The following is a 19,383-nucleotide window of genomic DNA, read 5'->3' as shown; positions in this document are numbered from 1 at the left end:
TGAATCCCATCTCTCTCTATTGGATAGCAGCCTAAATAGTATATCATGATGCTTAATAATGAACAATTATTTTTAAAGAAATCTGACAATAGTTACTTGTATCAATCAATTAGAATATACATACATAATGAAATACAGTAATGTTGATTTGTCTTCCACTTCAGAAAGGTCTGGTTTCACAGTCAGACCAGTGGCTGGATATTTGTCCCCTCGTGATTTCTTAGCTGGTCTGGCCTATCGAGTTTTCCACTGTACCCAGTACATACGGCATGGTTCAGATCCCCTTTATACTCCAGAACCGTGAGTATCATTTGTGATAAGGCAATTACTGCAATTAGGGCTTACCTTTCCTCATACCACCTGAGGGGCACTCAGGGCCATAACATCTCTAGCTTCATAATGATTTGGAAAAAGTAGGTTCAATACTCTGACTTAGTTTTTCCAGAGTCATTGAAAGTTGGGTGCCATAGTAATAATAATTTTACTTATGATAATAGCTGGTGATATGATAATTGATAATAATTACAATTATGCTTATAGTTCGTTTTGATTTGATAATTACAATTACTAGGATAATTAAGATAATGGCATAAACCAGCAGTGGTAGTCCCAGTGATTGATACACTGAAAGCTATACCAAAAAATCTTGGAACACTTAGAAAATCTGCACAGTATTTGCCAGTGTGTTAGTGTGAGACTGAAGAGACCCAAGTTAAAGTCACCATTCAGCTATAGAATTCAATGAGTCATTTGGGGGAATTACTAATTTTCAGTCCAAAGTAGTTTATGAGATTAAAACTGAGGAAGGACATCCTGTCCAGTGCCTTGGCTCTTTTGAGAAAAGACAGGATAAAAATTCAATTACAAACTCAATCAGTAATAAACTTTAGGGAGAATAAAGCAACCTCCAATGACTGAATATTCTTAACATCACTCAGAAAATAGCCATAACAATAACATCTTTTATCAGTAGTTTGCATTTTGAGCCATGGGATGTTTAAATGTTCTTTTTAGTGATTTTTCTTGCATGAAACAAGAAAGTGGAAGATTCCACTTGAATTAGGAGAAGGAATTCAAGCTTCTCCATCATATTTTGCCTCAGGAGATGAGTTTCTGCTCGTATGGAATAGTTATTTCTGCCAGGGCCAGTTTTACTTTACTTTGTATTTATTCTTAGAACCTTTTTCCATTTAAATACTTCAGAAATCCAAAGGGGGTGGCCAAACAGCATCTTTGTTTGTGACTGTCAGACCCCTCCCATCATTTTGGGGATTTAAAAAATTAAATTGGTTCTTGTAGTTTCGTCTGTTTTAGGGAGGTTGGAGGAGCAAAAAACATATACTTCTGTCTCTGCATTCCATTCCTAAAACCCTGGAAACCTGCTCCTCCATTTAATGCCCACTTTTGCAATATAAGCCTTAACATGTCATGCAAAATAGGAAGCAATCAGATACCACTGAATATTCTTTGTTTTCTTATTATTCTTTATTGAAAGACAATCCAAAATATGGGTCAGTGATACTCTTTGAGCTTGATTGTTTTTGTTAAGTAAGTAAGATCCCCGTTAGGAGAGCAGGTGCGCAGAGAAGCATAATGAGAGTGGTATGCAAGAACATGCACAAACCAGCATACAGGGACACTGAATAGTATAAAATATAGTAGTTTACTATGTGGAAATATAGAGGTATTCAGAGTCCAGTTAACAGTCCAAGCCATACACGGTTCAGTCATTCAGTTATCAAATAGTCAGTCTAGCACACAAAAAAGCTAACAGTAGCAAACCACAGTACCTCACAATACACTGATCAGCGTCTAACAAACAGAGCTAACAGTCATTCTGGCTCCCTCTTATGGCTGCTTGAGGTAACAAGCCAATTACATCTCTCTAGTATTTAAAGTAACAGATACATTTTGTTACAATCATAGCTTATATACATTGTCAAGCCAAGCCTAGGGTTACATCCCTAACAGTTTTCTTGCAGACATTTTATTACCCAAATAGGTAACATCATCAGTGCTGACAGCTAGAATTGATAATGTTACCTAGTTGGGTAATGAAACAACTACATACAATTTTTGTCAGAAAGAAAATTGTCCTGCAATCTACAACTCTTACACTGCAAAAACATATGGCCTTCACAACTTGACCAGGGTAAAGCAATAGACGCAATGTATATAGACTTCGGTAAAGCTTTTGATTCAGTGGTACACAACAAACTACTTCTAAAACTAAAGCCTTATGGCAACTCTGGTTCTCTGCATAAGTGGATAGCTGCGTTCTTATCAAACAGGCAACAAGTAGTCAAAATAGGAAACACCCTATCAAACCCTGCTATCTAATTCATACTTGACGAAATAAAACAAACAAACAAACAAACAAACAAACAAACAAACAAGCTCAGAGAGCACCAAAGACCCATAGTTTAATCCTCAGCTACAAATATTCTCTTCTCTTGGTAATAATCTAAATGGTGCTGCAATTCTAATACTTTTTCCCATGAGATTCCCATTGATTCAATGAAACTGCTTCAGAGTAAACATTGCACTGGATTGCACGGGAAATGTATTTTTTACTTTATTATATCTTTCAGCTCTTGCTAGGATATATCATCTAAATGCTTTGTCATCCAAAGCAATTATACTTTGTTGGTATTGATATAATAAATTTTTTTTTAATGAATTCATAAGAACATGAAACATCCAAATTGTCAAGTACCATAACAGAATGGCAAAAAATTGAATAAGCACTAAATGGCAGCGTTGGTGTCTCTTGAATTGCTTTGCTGCTATCGAGAGGCCATATCAATTTTTTAAAAATATATTTTATAGAAAGTTCTAACAATAATAACAACTGTTGCAAACTCAAATAGAACAAAAAGGAGAGACAAAGGGAGAAGAAAAAAGAGAAAATGCTAAAAGTGCAGATCTAAAAAGTAAAAGGAAAAAAAAATTAAAAAAATCTTTTTCCCCTTCCAGATCAAGTTTTTTCAGCAATAGATTTAGTTTAGCCTTTAGGATTATTGTGCTTCAGTAGTGCTGATTTGTGTATAGACCTTTGATAGTTTCCCATGGCAGTATTTATAGTGATAAATGATATAGAATTGAACTGCAAGGCAAAGTTCTGATTCTACAGCCAAATGATTTTTCAAAGAGAGACAATTGGGGACAATGACAAAGAAGACTGTGATATAAATACCATACATATTTGACAAGATACACCAAGTCTAATTCTTTTAGCACAGGCCTACGTAATGAATATTGAATTAAAGATACTGTTGTTTTTAAATTATAATAAAACTATGCTAATTCTGAAACAGATGTTATAGTACAGGATTATAGAGATATATTTTCTTTTATCATGACAATGGCTTGATTTATGTGCACTTAAAATATGGTATTCCATATACTCAAAAGAATCTCTGTCCTGCTCTTGGGTGACTAAAATGAAATAGCTGCTAGGGAATTAGTAAGCAGACACTTTCTGCTTATTAAGGAGTTAGTTTCATTAATTCATTTCTGAGTAATCTGGAAACAGACTAGACCATCAACAATGATGGATCTGGCCACATCCAGGAATAAGTTGCATCGTTAGAAATGAGAGATGGGATCACATTAAGAAATAGAAGGACCAAAATGCATTTAACAGAGCAAGCAAATAAAACTCTCACAAGCAAACATAATTTAATAGTAACTATGAAACCAGTGATAAAATGTTGCACTGAACAGTTGTAATTTAGGGCATTCTACTTCATTTCACTCTTGTATACCCCAGGTTTCTGGACTTCCTGCATAAAGTCATTTAGCTTGGCTTTTTTTCAGATGACATTTCATTTTCAGGAGTAGGGTTTTGTTGCCGCTCTTTTGCTTGGCAATGCGAGAACTGAAGCACTGCAAAACTCGTGAGGGTCCCGAGTTCTGCTGCTCAGATCAACACTCTTCTCCTGAAAAGAAAACTTATCAGGATGTCAAGTCTTGAAATCAATGAAGGCAATTCCATTTCTATTCAAGAATGTTCATTCACACACTTTCTTTAGGAAAGGTATGGTCCCAATATGTTGAACATGCTGATTGGGAATCCTAATTATAAGAAACGCAGAGTCATGTATTCAATATAGGTGAATAAATGGAAATCAGCCAACCCACCAACCCACTTACCCCCCACCTACAATACTTGGAGATTTAAAAGCTGATTTTTAAAGATTTTCTTCCTTCTTTATTATTTTTATAAATAACTCAAGGTGGCAACCATACCTAGTACGCTTTCCTCCTCCTATTTTTCCTGCAACAGCAACCTTGTGAGATGAGTTGGGCTGAGAGAGTGGCCAGCCGAAAGTCACCAGCTGGCTTTCACGGTTCGTGTAGGGTGGGACCAAAAGTCAGTCTCTTGGTTTATAGCCAGGTGCTTTAATCACTAGACCAAACTGGCTCTCTTAGTGGAAGCTTTATTAGGGAAAAGAAAGGGATGTTGTAAAGCTAAACTAAATGTATGTACTTGAATCATGAGTTTAGATTGTGTTTATTTAGTAACGAAACAAGCTTATTCCCAAAAGTGGAGTCTTTTATAAAAAGCACAAGGTGGCAGTTCAGAACCAGAAATGAATGCTAAGTCTATAAGAACTAAATTTAATCATAAACCCCCTCACACTGGTTCTATATTGTAAAGCAATAAAAAAGAAAACAAACCATTTGGGAAAACAGGCTTCTTAACTCCTCTATTTTCATACTCACACACAGTTTCTTAATTGTTCTGATCCTTACATACACATCTGTGGTGATCTAATCAACAAAAAAGGATAGGCTGGTATTGTCTTGACTGAGAGAGGTTATCAAAAATGTAACGGGGAACTAAATCTAATACTAAAGAATACTGATGACTGTAGAAATAAACACATTGACACCAACATCCCCACAAACAAACACACATTTATAATACCAATACTATTTTTTGCTTGTGCAAAGAGACAATGGGAGCTTTTAAAAAAGTTATGAACAGCAAGAAGAATTTTTTTTTAAATTAAATAGAAGCATTTCTTTCCATGAAAACTGATAGGTGTTTTATGTTTTTTAGACCCAGCCAGTTCATATTTTTGTCAAAAATGAAACAATATAAGGGAGACAAGCAAAAATAAAGAAATAAATATGCTGTTTCACTGCTGCAAATAAAAGATTCAAGCTTTGAAGCAACTTTTATGATAGTCCTCTTTCATTTTGAAAAAGAACATATTAACTTACTATTTGGGAATTGTTTCAGTGCTCTATGTGAATTTATATCACAATAGTTTCAGACATGTACTAACTAACATTGCATTTTTTTCTGTGGTAGGGATACATGCCATGAACTCCTGGGACACGTGCCTCTGCTTGCTGACCCCAAATTTGCCCAGTTTTCTCAAGAGATTGGTTTGGCTTCTCTGGGAGCATCTGATGAAGATGTCCAAAAGCTTGCCACTGTAAGTCACTATCATTTGAAATGTGAGATTTCCTTCTTTGTTAAGAATCTGCCAGTTCTTCTAAATTTACTAAATATACGGGTGGGAGAAAGCTAGTCATTTCCATCATCCCCAAATATTGGCTGTGTTCACACAATGCACTAAACCAATGGTTTTCACTAATTTCAGTATCATTTGATGGAGGAATACTGAACATGGCTATGTGTTTATGAATCCAGCTAATGTTGGATTATTTAACAAGCTATGGTCAAGTAGGCTATTGCTTAGTATGGTGCCCATTCCTCCCTGGCAATACAACCATGCTACCTTTAATATATGGTCATTTCCCTCCCTCCGTCCCTCTCCAAGAAACCCTTCAGAAAGTGCCTTTACTTCACTATTTTCCAGATGTGATAATCCCAGAATTTCTTGCCAGCTATTGTTCATACTCCTTAAGAACATAGGGAATTATAGGAATTGTGCATCCAATATATCTGAAATATACCTGATTGATAGAAAACCACTTTAGGATACAGATTTGAATGGATGTAATTTCAGACCCTCTGTACTGTATTTTTCCAGTTAAACTTTTGCAAACTGTATTGTAAAGGAAATATACATCTTTTTATATTAGCCTATAGATAAAATGAAGATGAAAAATTAAGGCCTACAATAAGAAAGTACTGATTTCTGAAAATATTGCAATATTGTAGGCAATTGTACACATTCAATGGAATGAAATATAGTTCTCCCTGAGGTACAAAAAGTAAAAATGAATTTGCAGGAGTGAGAAAACTTTGTATCAGATGTAAATCCAAATTTCTTTGAATCCCAAGAAAATTTGGAACCGGAGTAGAGATCTGAGAAACAGGTCTCACATTTTTTTTTCTGTTGAAAGTTTTATGTAAAGAAAAATCCTTAGGCTTTTTGCACTGTAAATTATGTTACCTAGTTTAGGAAATGCCCCAACCATATCAAATGTAAGTTTCTGGGTATGCATTAGTTTATTGAAGTTATGAAATTCAGATTAATTCTCTAGATTTTAATCATTTTGAGAAAACTAGTATCCAATGCATTATACAGTATGTATGTTTGGATCTATTAGTGTAACCTGCAATGTCTCTTTCTAAATGTACACTGTCATAGTGCTAGATTTGCTTCAATTTCTATTTTTTCTGTATGGATTTAAAAAAATCAATTATTTCAAAAATGATCTTTATATTAGCCTTCTAATATTGCTTCTTTTAAAATACTACTTATAAATATGTCCAATTAAAACAATTGCTGTCAGAGGCTAATTAACTTTTTTTTCTCCAAGTTTCCTCCTCTTTTATTCTGAAACTGTTTTCAGTTCTCAGTCACTTATGTATTAAAAACATAATTCTTTCTTTTATTGCTATTGATTGTGCTATTTTAAGCTAGTGCTGAAAAATGGAAATTAAACCACTGGTTCCTTTGTACAGGAATGAACTCAGATGCTTCTACAGAAGTAATCAGAAAGTCAAGATGGTGGGCATGGTGGTGGGTTCAAATCCCAACTCCCTTTTTTGTATGTCTTCTGTGTTGCATGTAGAAATGCAGGCTTTGATTATGTCCAGGTAGGGAGAGTCAAGTAATGTGTAGGATGAGGTCAAAACCCCATAGGTGCTTTTTCAAAAGGCAACTGGATTTTGTTTTTCTTTGAAAACGTTTTGCGTCTCATCCAAGAAGCTGCTTCAGTTCTGGCTGAATAATGGAGGATGGAAGGATTCATATTCCTTGAAGTCATCTAGTTGTTAGCACTCTTTCTGATAACTGTTGAGGCCACTTGGAGGTTTATCGGTGCCCTTAGGGTCACCAACGTAAATGGGAGTGGAACGTTCTTGGAACTGCTGAAAGGACTGTATTGTAAACAGGAGATGGTGGTACCGTATCCCACCCCCTCTGTTTCTCTTTGATCCACCATTGGTTTGAAAGAGGAGTCAAAAGAGGTCATCTACATTAAAGTTGAACAGCCCTCGCTCCACATAGGGGTCGGGATACGTGATGAGGTCAAAAGTTATGCTAGATTTCTGAGCAGAGAGAAAGGGTGTGGCTCTGCTGAAGTGCCCAAGTCATGTTTACGGTATTGGTTTATGCACTGGATCTGCTCAGGAATATTGTGATAACTTTGTCAGTGAATTATATGATTTAATCATGGATTCAGGAAAACAGGCATGCACAGGATTTGATGCCTTCATTAAAATGAACAGAATGGGAGCGGAGCTTGCATCATGGCATCCTGTAGATGCTGCTGCTAGGAATGAATGCAGTGCTGTTTTTCATTAAAGAGCCAAATAAAATAATGTTTGATAAAGTATATATATATATATTTAGCAGTATGTCAGGGCTTGATGAGGAACCACTACAAGAGGGGCATCCTCTTTTCATCTGTGAAAGAGCTACACAAACATATCAACACTGGAATTTTTTGAAAGATAATCATTTGTAAGATAAATGTGATTACTATAACCAATAATTGTTGAACAATTAAAATTGGAAATCTATCAGTTACTATCCTGAAGAATTGAGAATACTGTCTTCAGTGAGCTAGCATCAATATAAAGAGCTTGGAAATAACTTCAAGATTTAAATTGGGAAGAATGCATCTGCCAGGAAGCCCAATATCATTTAGAGAATCTGAGTGAAAATTCTAGAACTGAGAGCCGAGTTCCTAATGCTATACAGTACATGTTTTAATTTATATTCTCAAAGGTTACAGGTAGCTGAAAGAAGAAAGCAACACCTCACCCCTTACAACATTTCAGAAAAAACAAATGGCTACAGATGCATAGCAAAGTTAACTAGAATAATAAACAGATACTTAGCATTTATATAGTGCTTTAAAGTGCATAAAACGTTTTGCAGATGTGGCCATTAATTTTTACACTAGACAATATAAGCATGCCAATTCTTAAGAAGGGCTGAAAAAATATTGATTGGTTTAAAGCAAGCAAATGCATCTATGATGGGTGAAGCATTTAAATGAGAATCTTTGTAAGCCTGCTCAGTTGACACCTTAAAATGTGGACCACCAAACAGCCCCTCCATCCTCTCATTCATATTGGTGACATCAGTGAACTGGTAGTTATCCATGATATAAAGTAGTTGTCTGCAGAAAAAAGTTTCGCATATATGCAAAAGCTGGTATGCAGTCTGAAATCCTATAATATCAAGGTTCCAGCTCCGAGGCAGTACAATCTCAACCAAGAGCCAAAACAAAGCTGGAATCATATGTTTCTTGATATTCCTTACGTCCAGGATTTAATTTTAGTCTGTTTGATTCCATTAATCTCTTACAGTCTAGATTCTGGTTAGGACCTCTATCATATCTCCTCTTGGGCTGGGATAAAGTTATAAAAAATGGGTATAACTCTGCCATGGTAGTGAACTACTACCTCCCTCATTGAAACATTTATCACTCTTCAAGTCCAGCATTCTGTTGCCTCTTGGCAATTTGAACAAGCAACGAGGGGCAAGAATCTAGCCCAAAGATGGCTGAATTCATACTACTGAGAAACCTATCCACTTTCTCAAATTCCACAGGTTCAAAAGAATTCCAGATATCTCTACAAGTCCCTCAATCATCTCATTCCATATTGCCACTGGACAGCAGGCTGTGAAAAATACCAGCAGTATGCAAAAACTATCTAGAATGATAAGCATACTCATCAAATATACTCATATCCAGTTACCTGCAAAGCAGGATATGTAGTCACTAATAAATCTCTCAGATAATCATTAACATGCCATTCATCACCACATCCATCTTTTCTTTTTGTGCGTAATATCCTCCCCTCTCTCTTTTTTTTAGAATGGCATCTGTTACAGCACCCAAAACCTAGTCAGATGAATTTCCAACAACCAGCCCATTCATCCTAGCCTAGTCAAGTGGAGCACAGTTCTAAATAAACATGTTGAGGATTGTAGTATTTGTCATCTGATGAATAAGCTGACTCACAGTCATAACTAAAAGAAAAATGTAGACGGAAAAGGCAGAATAGAGGCATTCTAAACCACAGATTGTGTCATGTTTGCAAGACATATTATTGCCATGTGAAATGCCAAGGACCATCATTGTATGCTGGGTTAAGTCCACATTTTATCTTGTGCCCTTTTATTTCTGGAAGCAGCATTTTCTTCTTTTCCCTTAGCTAAACAGAGGATGGAGAGCATGTCCCCCCCTTCTGCTGAATGTACATAACGCTACAAAAATATCAGAAAAAATATTCCCTGCATGGCAAGTATTTATTACTTCTTTATTACTGCAATTTAATTTCATGCCTTCTATCTGAGTGCTTTTAAGATGGCCAACAGTATTGCCAGAATAGTTAGTTATAAATAAAATCAATGAACAGTAACATAGAGCTGAAAATAAAACACAATCAGTTGACAAATATGTGGGGAAGGGAAAGCTGAAGCTGTGTAGTGGCTTATAGGGTTTTAAACACTTGTGGGAGTAGTGGAAAAATTCCTTTGTGACTTTATAGATTAATTCTATATCAACATCTTGTAATGTTGCTTCATCACTGGCACTTCTGATGGCTATGAAAAGAATAATTGTGCAGCTGTTCGTTTGCTTAAACAGTTTGCAGATACGCAAGGGTGTCTTGCTTTTTTGACTGCTTATGATCAAAGCTTTTGTTTTGTTTTGCTTTTTTGCTGCAGCTGTATACTTAGTTTAAAAAATAGCTTCATTGCTAGGAGCCAAAAACACCAGATATTCACATGACTGCAAACTCTGTTCAGCCAAGCTGGCCCTAATGTTAGGCAGAATGAAGTTGCTCTCTAGGCAACTGATCCTGTGTCTCATAATTGGGCAGCAAATTGTCCTTTATATTTTTATACTAAATCAACTGTGCAGTCAAGGCTGGACCTCAGAACTGAAACCCCAGATGAAGCGGTCCAGATGGTACCTCAATGATCTAATGGTGGTAGGGAACAGATGATGGGAAACAGCAAAATGGTAACACATTAGCCAGGTTGATTTTGGTTGGTCTAGTATTCTTTCTCTCTTCTCATTTAAAACCTACCTGATAATGTAAGGCTAGTCTGACATATTCAGAGTTTAAATGCTTTTTTTGTTTTGTTTGGAAAATTGTGTTGTCTACTTTGATAGCAAATTAGTGTTCATTCCCATATGTTTATCGAATTAGTTGGATTGTAGTAACACAGAAGCAGTTGTAAAGCATGGAAGAGGGGAAATATTAGTTAAAGATATACCTTTGGGGCATTCAGTCCAAGGCATAAATCATATAGCACTCCCTAAAACAGCAAAGGTTTTAGAAGCTTTCTTCTAAAATTTATTACAAAATCATGAATTTAAATCTTTCAGAAGGGGAAAATAGTCAGATGAATGACTTTATATGAAGAGTAATTCTAATTAAGATATGTTTTTCATTCTGGTCTCATTCTCTTTCCCACACCATGCCATTTAAAGGCCAGGAACAGAATTTGGCACAGAAAACTTTGAACACCTCTAGTCTAAAATTAGTTGACTATATGATTGTTACTACTTTAAATACTCATGGGATTTTCTGCCTCAAATCCTGAAATAATTTAGGATTCCCTTCCACTTCAGACTACAAGTGAATTCAAGGATTTTTGCCTCAGAAAAAAGGTAGTGTAAAGATTGCATTCCCCCACTTTAAAATTAAGTATTCTATGTTAATAAAATCAAGTGCAGGTAGTCCTCAACTTATGACTGTTAGTTTAATAATGGTTTTATATTATGATGGCCTTGGAAAAAGTTCTTTACAATTGGTACTCAAACTTACAAGAATCACACTATCCCTGTAGTCATGTGATCATAATTTAGATACTTGGCAACTGGCTTGCATTTACAACTTTTTGCACCATCTTGTGGTCATATGTTTGTAATTTTTTTACTTTTTTGCCAGTTTCCAGCAAAAAAAAAAAAAAAGTCAATTGAGGAGCTGGAGTCTCTTAACAATTTGCTTAACAACTGTGGTAAAACAGTTGTAAAATTGGTTCAGATCATGTGATGACTTGGTTTGGGACTGCCTCATTTTCAATGGATTCTGCTCTCAACTGTATCATAAATCAGAGTGTATTGCTAACACTCTGGCTTGTAGTCTTATGCAGGCATTCCTTTGCATAGGTTTCACTCAATTTAGGATTTATTTTTGAGAAAATATTCGTAACAAAGCTCTATTTGTTGGGCATTCCTCTTAAGAACTCTTATGAGGAAATGGGACTTTACAATGAAGGAATTAATTTGCAGTTATAAAATGACAAATAACTTTATACATCAACTTTAGCTCATTTATATTGCAGGACTCAGTGCAACATAATTCTAATCAAGCTCCATATTAAAACAATGCCCAACAGTTCAATGGAAGGCTTAGAAAAATCAAAATATCAGTTTGCTTTGTTTTGAATTTTTATCAGCTCTTTGTTAGAAGTTTTAAAACCTCAGGCATGATTTTGTAACCCTTCAAAATGACCTAAATTAATACGGATCTTGAAAAGTAGTGTGTGTGTGTGTAGTCAACAAGAACTGCTTTTAATGTAATGAAAATGGTATTCAATCTGAAAAAATATGCAGAAATGCAGGCAAAATGATTTGATTTTATGGCTGTTAAAACCTTTGCATAATATTCCTTGTCTCCCCCCCCCCCCACTCTATCTATCTATATATGTTTCGTAGATTTTCACGGGTGTAGGTATGCTGGTCTTGTTGTATTCAGGTCTTTTCCCGTATAAGACAATCTTATATATATATATCTATATCTATATATCTTGTTAATTCCCAACAGATCAAATAGGGTGCTGTTTTCATTACATAAATTAGGGAGATATGTAGAGAGTAAAAACACTCAGATGCAGAAGTTTAGAAATGTATAATGTGCACATTCTGGGTGTTTTTGGGTGATATTTTAAAAGGCTCATATAATGAGCATTAACCAGCACGTCAACTTTCAGGCACAAAAATGTAATTGATTTTGATAGTCAGGCTAATAAAAGAATAATGCAATCCTGACAAAGCATTTTAATGCTCATTATATCTGCTATGTTCTGGGGGAAAAACATCATTATCATTAAGAAATTGCAGAATTTGCAGTCAAAGTCCTCGGCTCACATTAAATCACTCATACCGAGAATGTGTGATCTTCCAAAGCAGGGAGAGAATGGTGAGAAAAAGCAAGAGGAAAAGACTGCTTTTAGAAATAGCCTGGCAACAATGTAATCTTCAAGAGTAACAGATATAATTAAGAAAGTAAATCAGTCCCAAAGCATTTGCTTTAATTTGTATGTTTATCTAATTTTCTTCCTTAATGATACATATAGTCTATTGAAATTAGACTAAAAAGGAAGTCTATATGGGGGGAATACTGACCCTCTTAATGCAGCAGGAATGAGTTTTAGCTGTAAGCTGTTTTAAAAGTCTTCACTGATTAAAAGATGGTTTCCTGGAAAAAAATGTTTTTAACCCACAGTTCAGATAGCCAACAAACAAAGTGTAAGATCACAAATACTTAAAAATGCCATTTACTCCTGGATGACTTTGGGCTGGACAGTTGCTCAATATAATCTCTACACAGGGTTACTGTTGCAAAGAAAAATTAGAGGAGTGAGTATTATGTATATTAGTGGTATTTTCTTCACCACAGATCCCCTTTAAATACCTTTTGTGGCCATGGACCCCCAAGACTGAACTCAAGATTTAAATCATAACATTTCTTCAAGGTTTGCAGATCCTCTGTGATGACATGGTAGCCCCCCTGGAGTCTGTGGATCACAGGATGAGAACCACTGGCGCATACTTTTTGAGTTTTTGGAGGAAAGGCAGTATATAATTTTAATCAAAAATAAAATAAACTGTTGGTAAAGCATACTATTATCCCAATTCCAAAATTTGGAATTTGACAAATGTTAGTAAGGTCAGTGATATGGGCAGGCGAGTTACTGATAGTGACCTCTGATTTTGAATGATACTTTTATCCTTATCACAGACCTAGGGGAAAGTAGGAGAACATCAAAGTGTTTAAGCTGCAAATTCATAGGCAGTCTAAAAATGTGCTTAAGTAAAGAAGTTAATGACGCCTATGAGATGAGTTTCAAAGTTTATGTACCATTGTCAGAGGTGTAGTCACTTTAATAGCAAGACAAAAGATGTCCAGGAATTCAAAGCAAATTCACAGTTCCTTGATAGAGGTCATCTAAGTCGTTTCCTTCAGCCCTAGCTGAGCCTGCTAGGTTATGTACACTTTTACATGTATAAGCTGAGACCCTTCCAAATTTAGTCAAATTGGTTTGCAGCTAATGCTTTAGCTAATGGATTACACACAGCTAATGATCCATATAGTTCAGGTTTGTCTCCCCTAGCTTTCTCCAATTTGGGAAACCTCAAAAAACGTGATTGTTATTGAGATTTCTTGGAGTTAAAGCTCCCTCATCAAGTATAATTCCACAGGAAAATTTCTGTAGCAATAGCCAGTTTTTCCATGCTCTATCTAAAATTACTGGGGGTTGGAACTAATGCTTTTCACATGCAAAACACACAAAGGTACAGCTCATTCTGTAATGACTAAATGTGAATGATTGAAAGCTTATAAAATCAGAACACATAAGGCCAAGGAAGTAGTGTCACCTCTTTGTGTATATTCTCTTTCTCTTGAGTAATGTGGCTAAAAGCATTCAGATCTTTTATCCATACACATCAAAGTAATTTTTCTTCCCAAAGAAAATAGACTTTTCTTAGTGTTCATATTATTATGTATTAAAGAAGACTCTTTTAATCACCACTTTCTGTGCATGGCCAAATCAAATGTGACTAACAATTTGATCTTTTATCTCTTTGCTTTGATGCTGGATATCTGGATAGCTGAACAAGTGAATGAAAATTGGACTAAAATGTTTAAATGTTTAGGTTGGGTTTAATAAATTACTGGATGATAGTGTTAGGAAGAGCTGTCATGGAATTAAAAGGTATCTGGTACTGCTAATAAGGTAATTATAGCACTTTTTCTAATGGAAGTATGAATTGATCTCTTTCCCAGAACAGCTGGGAATTCTGTCATTGTCTTCCATTTAAATTTAGCAACTGTGTAATGTTAATAAATTTACATATCAATTAATCTGGAGGATAGTTCTCTATTATTTATTCTTACATTTTCATAATGGAAGCAATATGTTTTTAGAAGTAAAAAGGTAAAAAGGAAAAGTTGCATTATCACCTTCTTTGACAGTATATTCTAGCTGCACATAGCAAAGGATGCCTCATAAAATCATTAACAAGCTGCTGTGCTGAAACATTTGCATAGTTTGTACAGTGCAGTGCTTCAAAATGATCTGGAGTGGAAATGAATAGATTTTGGTATATCCCTTTTTAAAAAACTGAGATCTCTGGAGCTAAATGTTTACTCAGGGATTCAGTCAGACATAGCCTGAAACAGACATTGCCATCATTTTAATTATCTTTCTTAGAAATGACATCAGTGCCTCCATTTTTTTTAAAAAAATACCCAAAATTCTGAGACACCCATTGTGCAAGATTTTAGCAATTTATTTTGAAAATTTTTGCATGAAAATGCTAAAACTTCAGACAAAGCGCAAGCAATATATTGTAAGATATTACGATTCTCACTTGAAATCTTTAGGTCTTTCAGTTAAGACAATTTGGGAATTTTTTAGAATGCTAGAATTTATTGGCTACTAGAAAATTCAAAACTGCTTTTGTCAACTCCTTTTAACCACTAGAGTGAATATCTCTGTATCAGCTTTTAATGTGAGAAAACAGAGCCTTAAACCATCATTCCCAGAACCCCCCTCCCCCCCTTTTTTTTGCACCTTGGGTCTGTTCTTCTGCGTTAGGGTAGTGCAGGGGTGTCCAAACTTGGGAACATGGCTGGCTGGGGAATTCTGGGAGTTGAAGTCCACAAGTCTTAAAGTTCCCAAGTTTGGACACCCCTGGGGTAGTGACTTGTTAATTCACTTGACTGCCCCCCTATCTTCCAAGAGGTGCCTCATCTGACATTTTCACCTAAGTCTAATGCATGACAGAGAAAAGGGGTTTATCACATGTGTTGTCCTCCTGGACATAAAAAAATGGAAAATGATGAAATGATGGAAAATGCAATTTCCTGACTACTTAGTTTAGAGCCATATGGCAAGAGGTTTCAGCTATTTCTCCCTTCCCTTTTTGCTGATAAGTCAATCTCACAAGACCCAACCAAAATAAAGCTTCAGTTAAAAAAACAAATTGTAAGATATTATAAAGTATATGAAGTCCAACTTACAAAACAATAATACACTATTTTGATAGACGTTTATTTATTTGTCCAATTTATATAGCTGCCCATCTCACAAACACATGATCCTGGGCAGCATACAACAAAGAAAAAAAACAATAAATACTTTATCATATTATTAAAGAACATTAAAAATCCAACAAAGCTAAAAAGAAGTAACAGGTGATATTATTAATATCAGAGTTTATACAATGACCATAGTCAGTGAGCTGGGGCAGAAGCTCTTATTACCAAATGAAATACAGAGAAAATAAAAAATATACTGTAGAAAACAGTTTGAAATTATTCAAAATATTCTACTTAAGAAGAAAAACATGAACAAGGGATAATAAGATTTAACTAGTTTACAAAGTATACAATAATCAAAGGTCTAACATTTATCAATATAGTACCATAAATGTCTACCAATTTCTGCAGAAATTTTTAAAACCACTTTTAAAACAGGTGTTCCCTGTTTTCCCTTTCCTTTGAAATTCCAATCAGTTATTGCTGAGGCTGAGAGATGTTACATCCTATTACTTTCTGACATGAATTCAATAGTTTCAGCCTTTAGCTGTAAAATAATAGGGTTTCCCCCCTCTCTTCAGAACTGAGAGGAGTTGGATGGGATCTCTATGTGTTTATATGCCAAAACCCAAGTCTTACCTGTATAAATGTATATTCAGACTCAGATGCTGGCTAGTTGGAAATGTGTGTTGGCTGGGAAGTTGCCTCATAACATTCTCATGTGAGATCTTTTTACAACCATGCCCAGAGCTAAATGGGCCATTGGAATATTGTTATGAGAGAATGACATTTTTGCCTACTTAAGTGAGGGGAAAAAAAACCCCAGGCATCTCCAGATAACAAATGGAATTGAAATAGAAAATTCCTATCTTGGAATTTTCCCATGCTTAACTGTGACCTCTAAAGTTCAGGTAAATAGCTGATTCCCCACCTCTCCTTTTTAAAAATGATCTTAATTGAATGTTTCTCATTAAGATGTAAGATCAATTCTTTCTCAGCTGGGGATTTACTACTTTGTTTTCAGAAGTTTAAAGTATCTTTCATTAAGATGCCAGTCAAATATACAGAAACAGCACTTATGAGAAGCTCAAATACAGAGACTTGCTCTGACATTAGAGGAAACATTGATTCAGCTAATAAGATCTTAATATGTTTTATATCTCAAAGAATTTGCATGATTTTTTTGTCATATTTAAGGAGATAATGGAATACTACTAGATATAAAATTTATTGCTAGAAATATAATATATATTGTGTATGAAGACTTACCTTACAACTTGCTTTTTATTGTATGCTTTGTGTCCTTAGCTTCTTTTTTTGAAACAAAGTTTTTAATTTTTTTTGATACATATTTAACTTCTTTTATAAACAAAGGGTTATAAAAGGGTTTTCCCCTTTTGCATCTTCTCTTATACATAGTTCATTTTACATCATATTTCCATTTCAAATTTCAGTCATATTATTTTCTTTCCATATTTTCCAATTTACCTTCAGTTTCTTCTTAATATATAAACAATATCATTATTTGCCTCTCCAAGTTAATCAAATTTAACATTTCATTTCCTTCTATTATTCTGTTTTACTGTCAATAACATATCCTCAAATTTAATTTTGTATAGTAAACATTTCACTTAGGTAATTATCCACAATTAGTAGTGTTAATCTGATTCCCACACATCATATTAACTATATACCATTGTCAATATTACTATATTTCATTCTATTTTACTTGTAAATCCTTTTCCTTCTTTCTTCCTTTCAACCATTTTCTTTTAGTCTCCCAGGAACTCCACTCAGAACTCTTATATTCTCTTCTTTTCCCCCATTCGCCTAATTTTTTATTTTTCTTGTTTTTGTAATTTCTATATTTTTCCTTCCCACTCTTTTTTCTCCCTTTTAGTTCTATTATTTTAGTAACTGTCCCCAGTGTTTTCCCCAGTCTTTCCCCATTATTCCCACATTTGCTGTTTAATTTTCCCTTTTGGGGGATCACTTCCCCTTTGTCTCCTTTTGGTGGGTCATTGTAAATCCCAATACAATCATCTGAGTATTTTTCTTTTTAAATCTCTTTTTCTTCTGTAGTATCTTCTTGTTCTTCATTTAATTCCTTTTCATCTCCTTTTCTCCTCTACCTTGTTCTAAGTGTTCCCTCTGAGTTTCCACTTTTTCTTTACCATTTAACGTTTCATGTGCATTTTTTAGTATATCAAGTAGTTCATTATACATCCAAAATTCCATAATGTCTGTGTGAAGTTCCCAAGAGCTGACCTAATTAATTTACGAGCCTCGAGACAAAGTTAAAAAAAACCTATTCATTTATTAGGACTAACATCTTGGCACGGATTTCTGTGGAGCCTAAACTGGCTTTCGCTTAATTGTGTTTGAACTTTACCCCTCAATCTCCTCCTTTCTATCATGCGTCATAGATCATATTCACGAACTAGGTTGTAGAAATATGAGATCCAACTCTGGCCGAAGGTATGCATGGAATCCTCCCCCGAATGCCAACCTGATAATAGTCATGGTAACCCTTTAGAAATTGACAGTCTGCTTAGTTAATTTAACAAATTGTTTAAGCTTTTTCTATTATATCACATTTACTTAAACTTAAAATTTGTCATTTTTTTCCTTTCTTGTTTCCAAATGCTAAAGTCCAGTTCCAATTTTATTTTATTTTTTCCCTTCCACCACAATAGTAAGTCCAATCCACAGCACTGTAACAAAAACAAATTCTCCTTGTTGTTTTTCACGGCTTCAAATTATCTTTAATTTGCTATGGTCAAGGTCAAATCTGCAGCTGTATTTTTCTGTTATTTTCTATTAAGTCTTGTAGTATCCTCTTCTCACCAGTAGATGTCTTTCTCTCTGTAGGACACAGTATGGTCTAATCAAATGTCTGTCAAAAGCTGTCAAAATCTGTATTTAATTCACAAAAAATAGAAAAAGGTAGAAAAAGAAAGAAAGGAATTCTCCCTGTTCTTTTATAATTTTTAATGTTTCCAGATCCCAATTTAGTAATAAAAATTTTCTATGGCTTTCCGTTTTAGTCTCCGCCCTTTTTTCTCTCCGTTAAATCCCCTGTCGCCAGATAGCTGCTAATTTCTGCTCCGGGTCTCTTTTTAAATCCAATTTTAAAGTTTCTTTACCTTGGGTTGATCACTCTTTCACCCAGGTCCAATGCTTTGTTCCAGCACTGCTCCTGCTCAAATAGCTTGGTCCGGTTGCCCAGACTCTGAAGCGGCCATTTGCATGGTCACTGCCACTCCGCTGTCAGTTTGGAGAACTTTATCTCTCACATTTCGAGGAACTGCCGGTTCTTCTTTGGTCGTCGAGATGCTTCTCCTTTTTTCCCTGTTCCTCCAGAACAGTTCTGACCTGAAGATCCCTGGCAGCAGCTTGTCCGGTTCAGTTTTCGTGGAGGCCGACAGATCTCTGCTATTTCCCAACCTCCCTCGCTGCGGTGCTTCCAGCTTCCCCCAGTCCTTAGCTTCTTAATGATAGAGTTACAGACTTTTGACTGTTAAAGCAATTTGTGTTTGTAACACTTTTTGCATGCATGCAAAACAACAATGAAGACACTCCAGCAGATGTTGAGGGCTATTATGCAAGTTCAGATGAGAGAAGACTTGATAAATAGAAGATTCTAGTTTTTATAG

The 19,383-nt window shown here is 35.2% G+C and overlaps 1 protein-coding gene across 1 annotated transcript in view; it reads left to right on the top strand.

The window, feature by feature from the left end:
* TPH2 (tryptophan hydroxylase 2) overlaps positions 1–19,383 on the top strand; it is a gene marked incomplete at its 5' end in the record, with an annotated part of 91,543 nt that overhangs the window by 22,650 nt on the left and 49,510 nt on the right. Inside the window, 2 exons of the mRNA XM_081958434.1 lie at positions 165–300; positions 5,324–5,450. Of these exons, the coding sequence (XP_081814560.1) occupies positions 165–300; positions 5,324–5,450 (263 nt within the window). The remainder of the gene's footprint in view (positions 1–164; positions 301–5,323; positions 5,451–19,383) is intronic.

Source organism: Natrix helvetica, assembly GCF_964273705.1.
Source record: "Natrix helvetica genome assembly, chromosome: 6".
Classification (NCBI taxonomy): domain Eukaryota; kingdom Metazoa; phylum Chordata; class Lepidosauria; order Squamata; family Natricidae; genus Natrix; species Natrix helvetica.
Note: the sequence above shows the minus strand (reverse complement) of the source record. Positions and strands in the feature narration are given on the sequence as shown.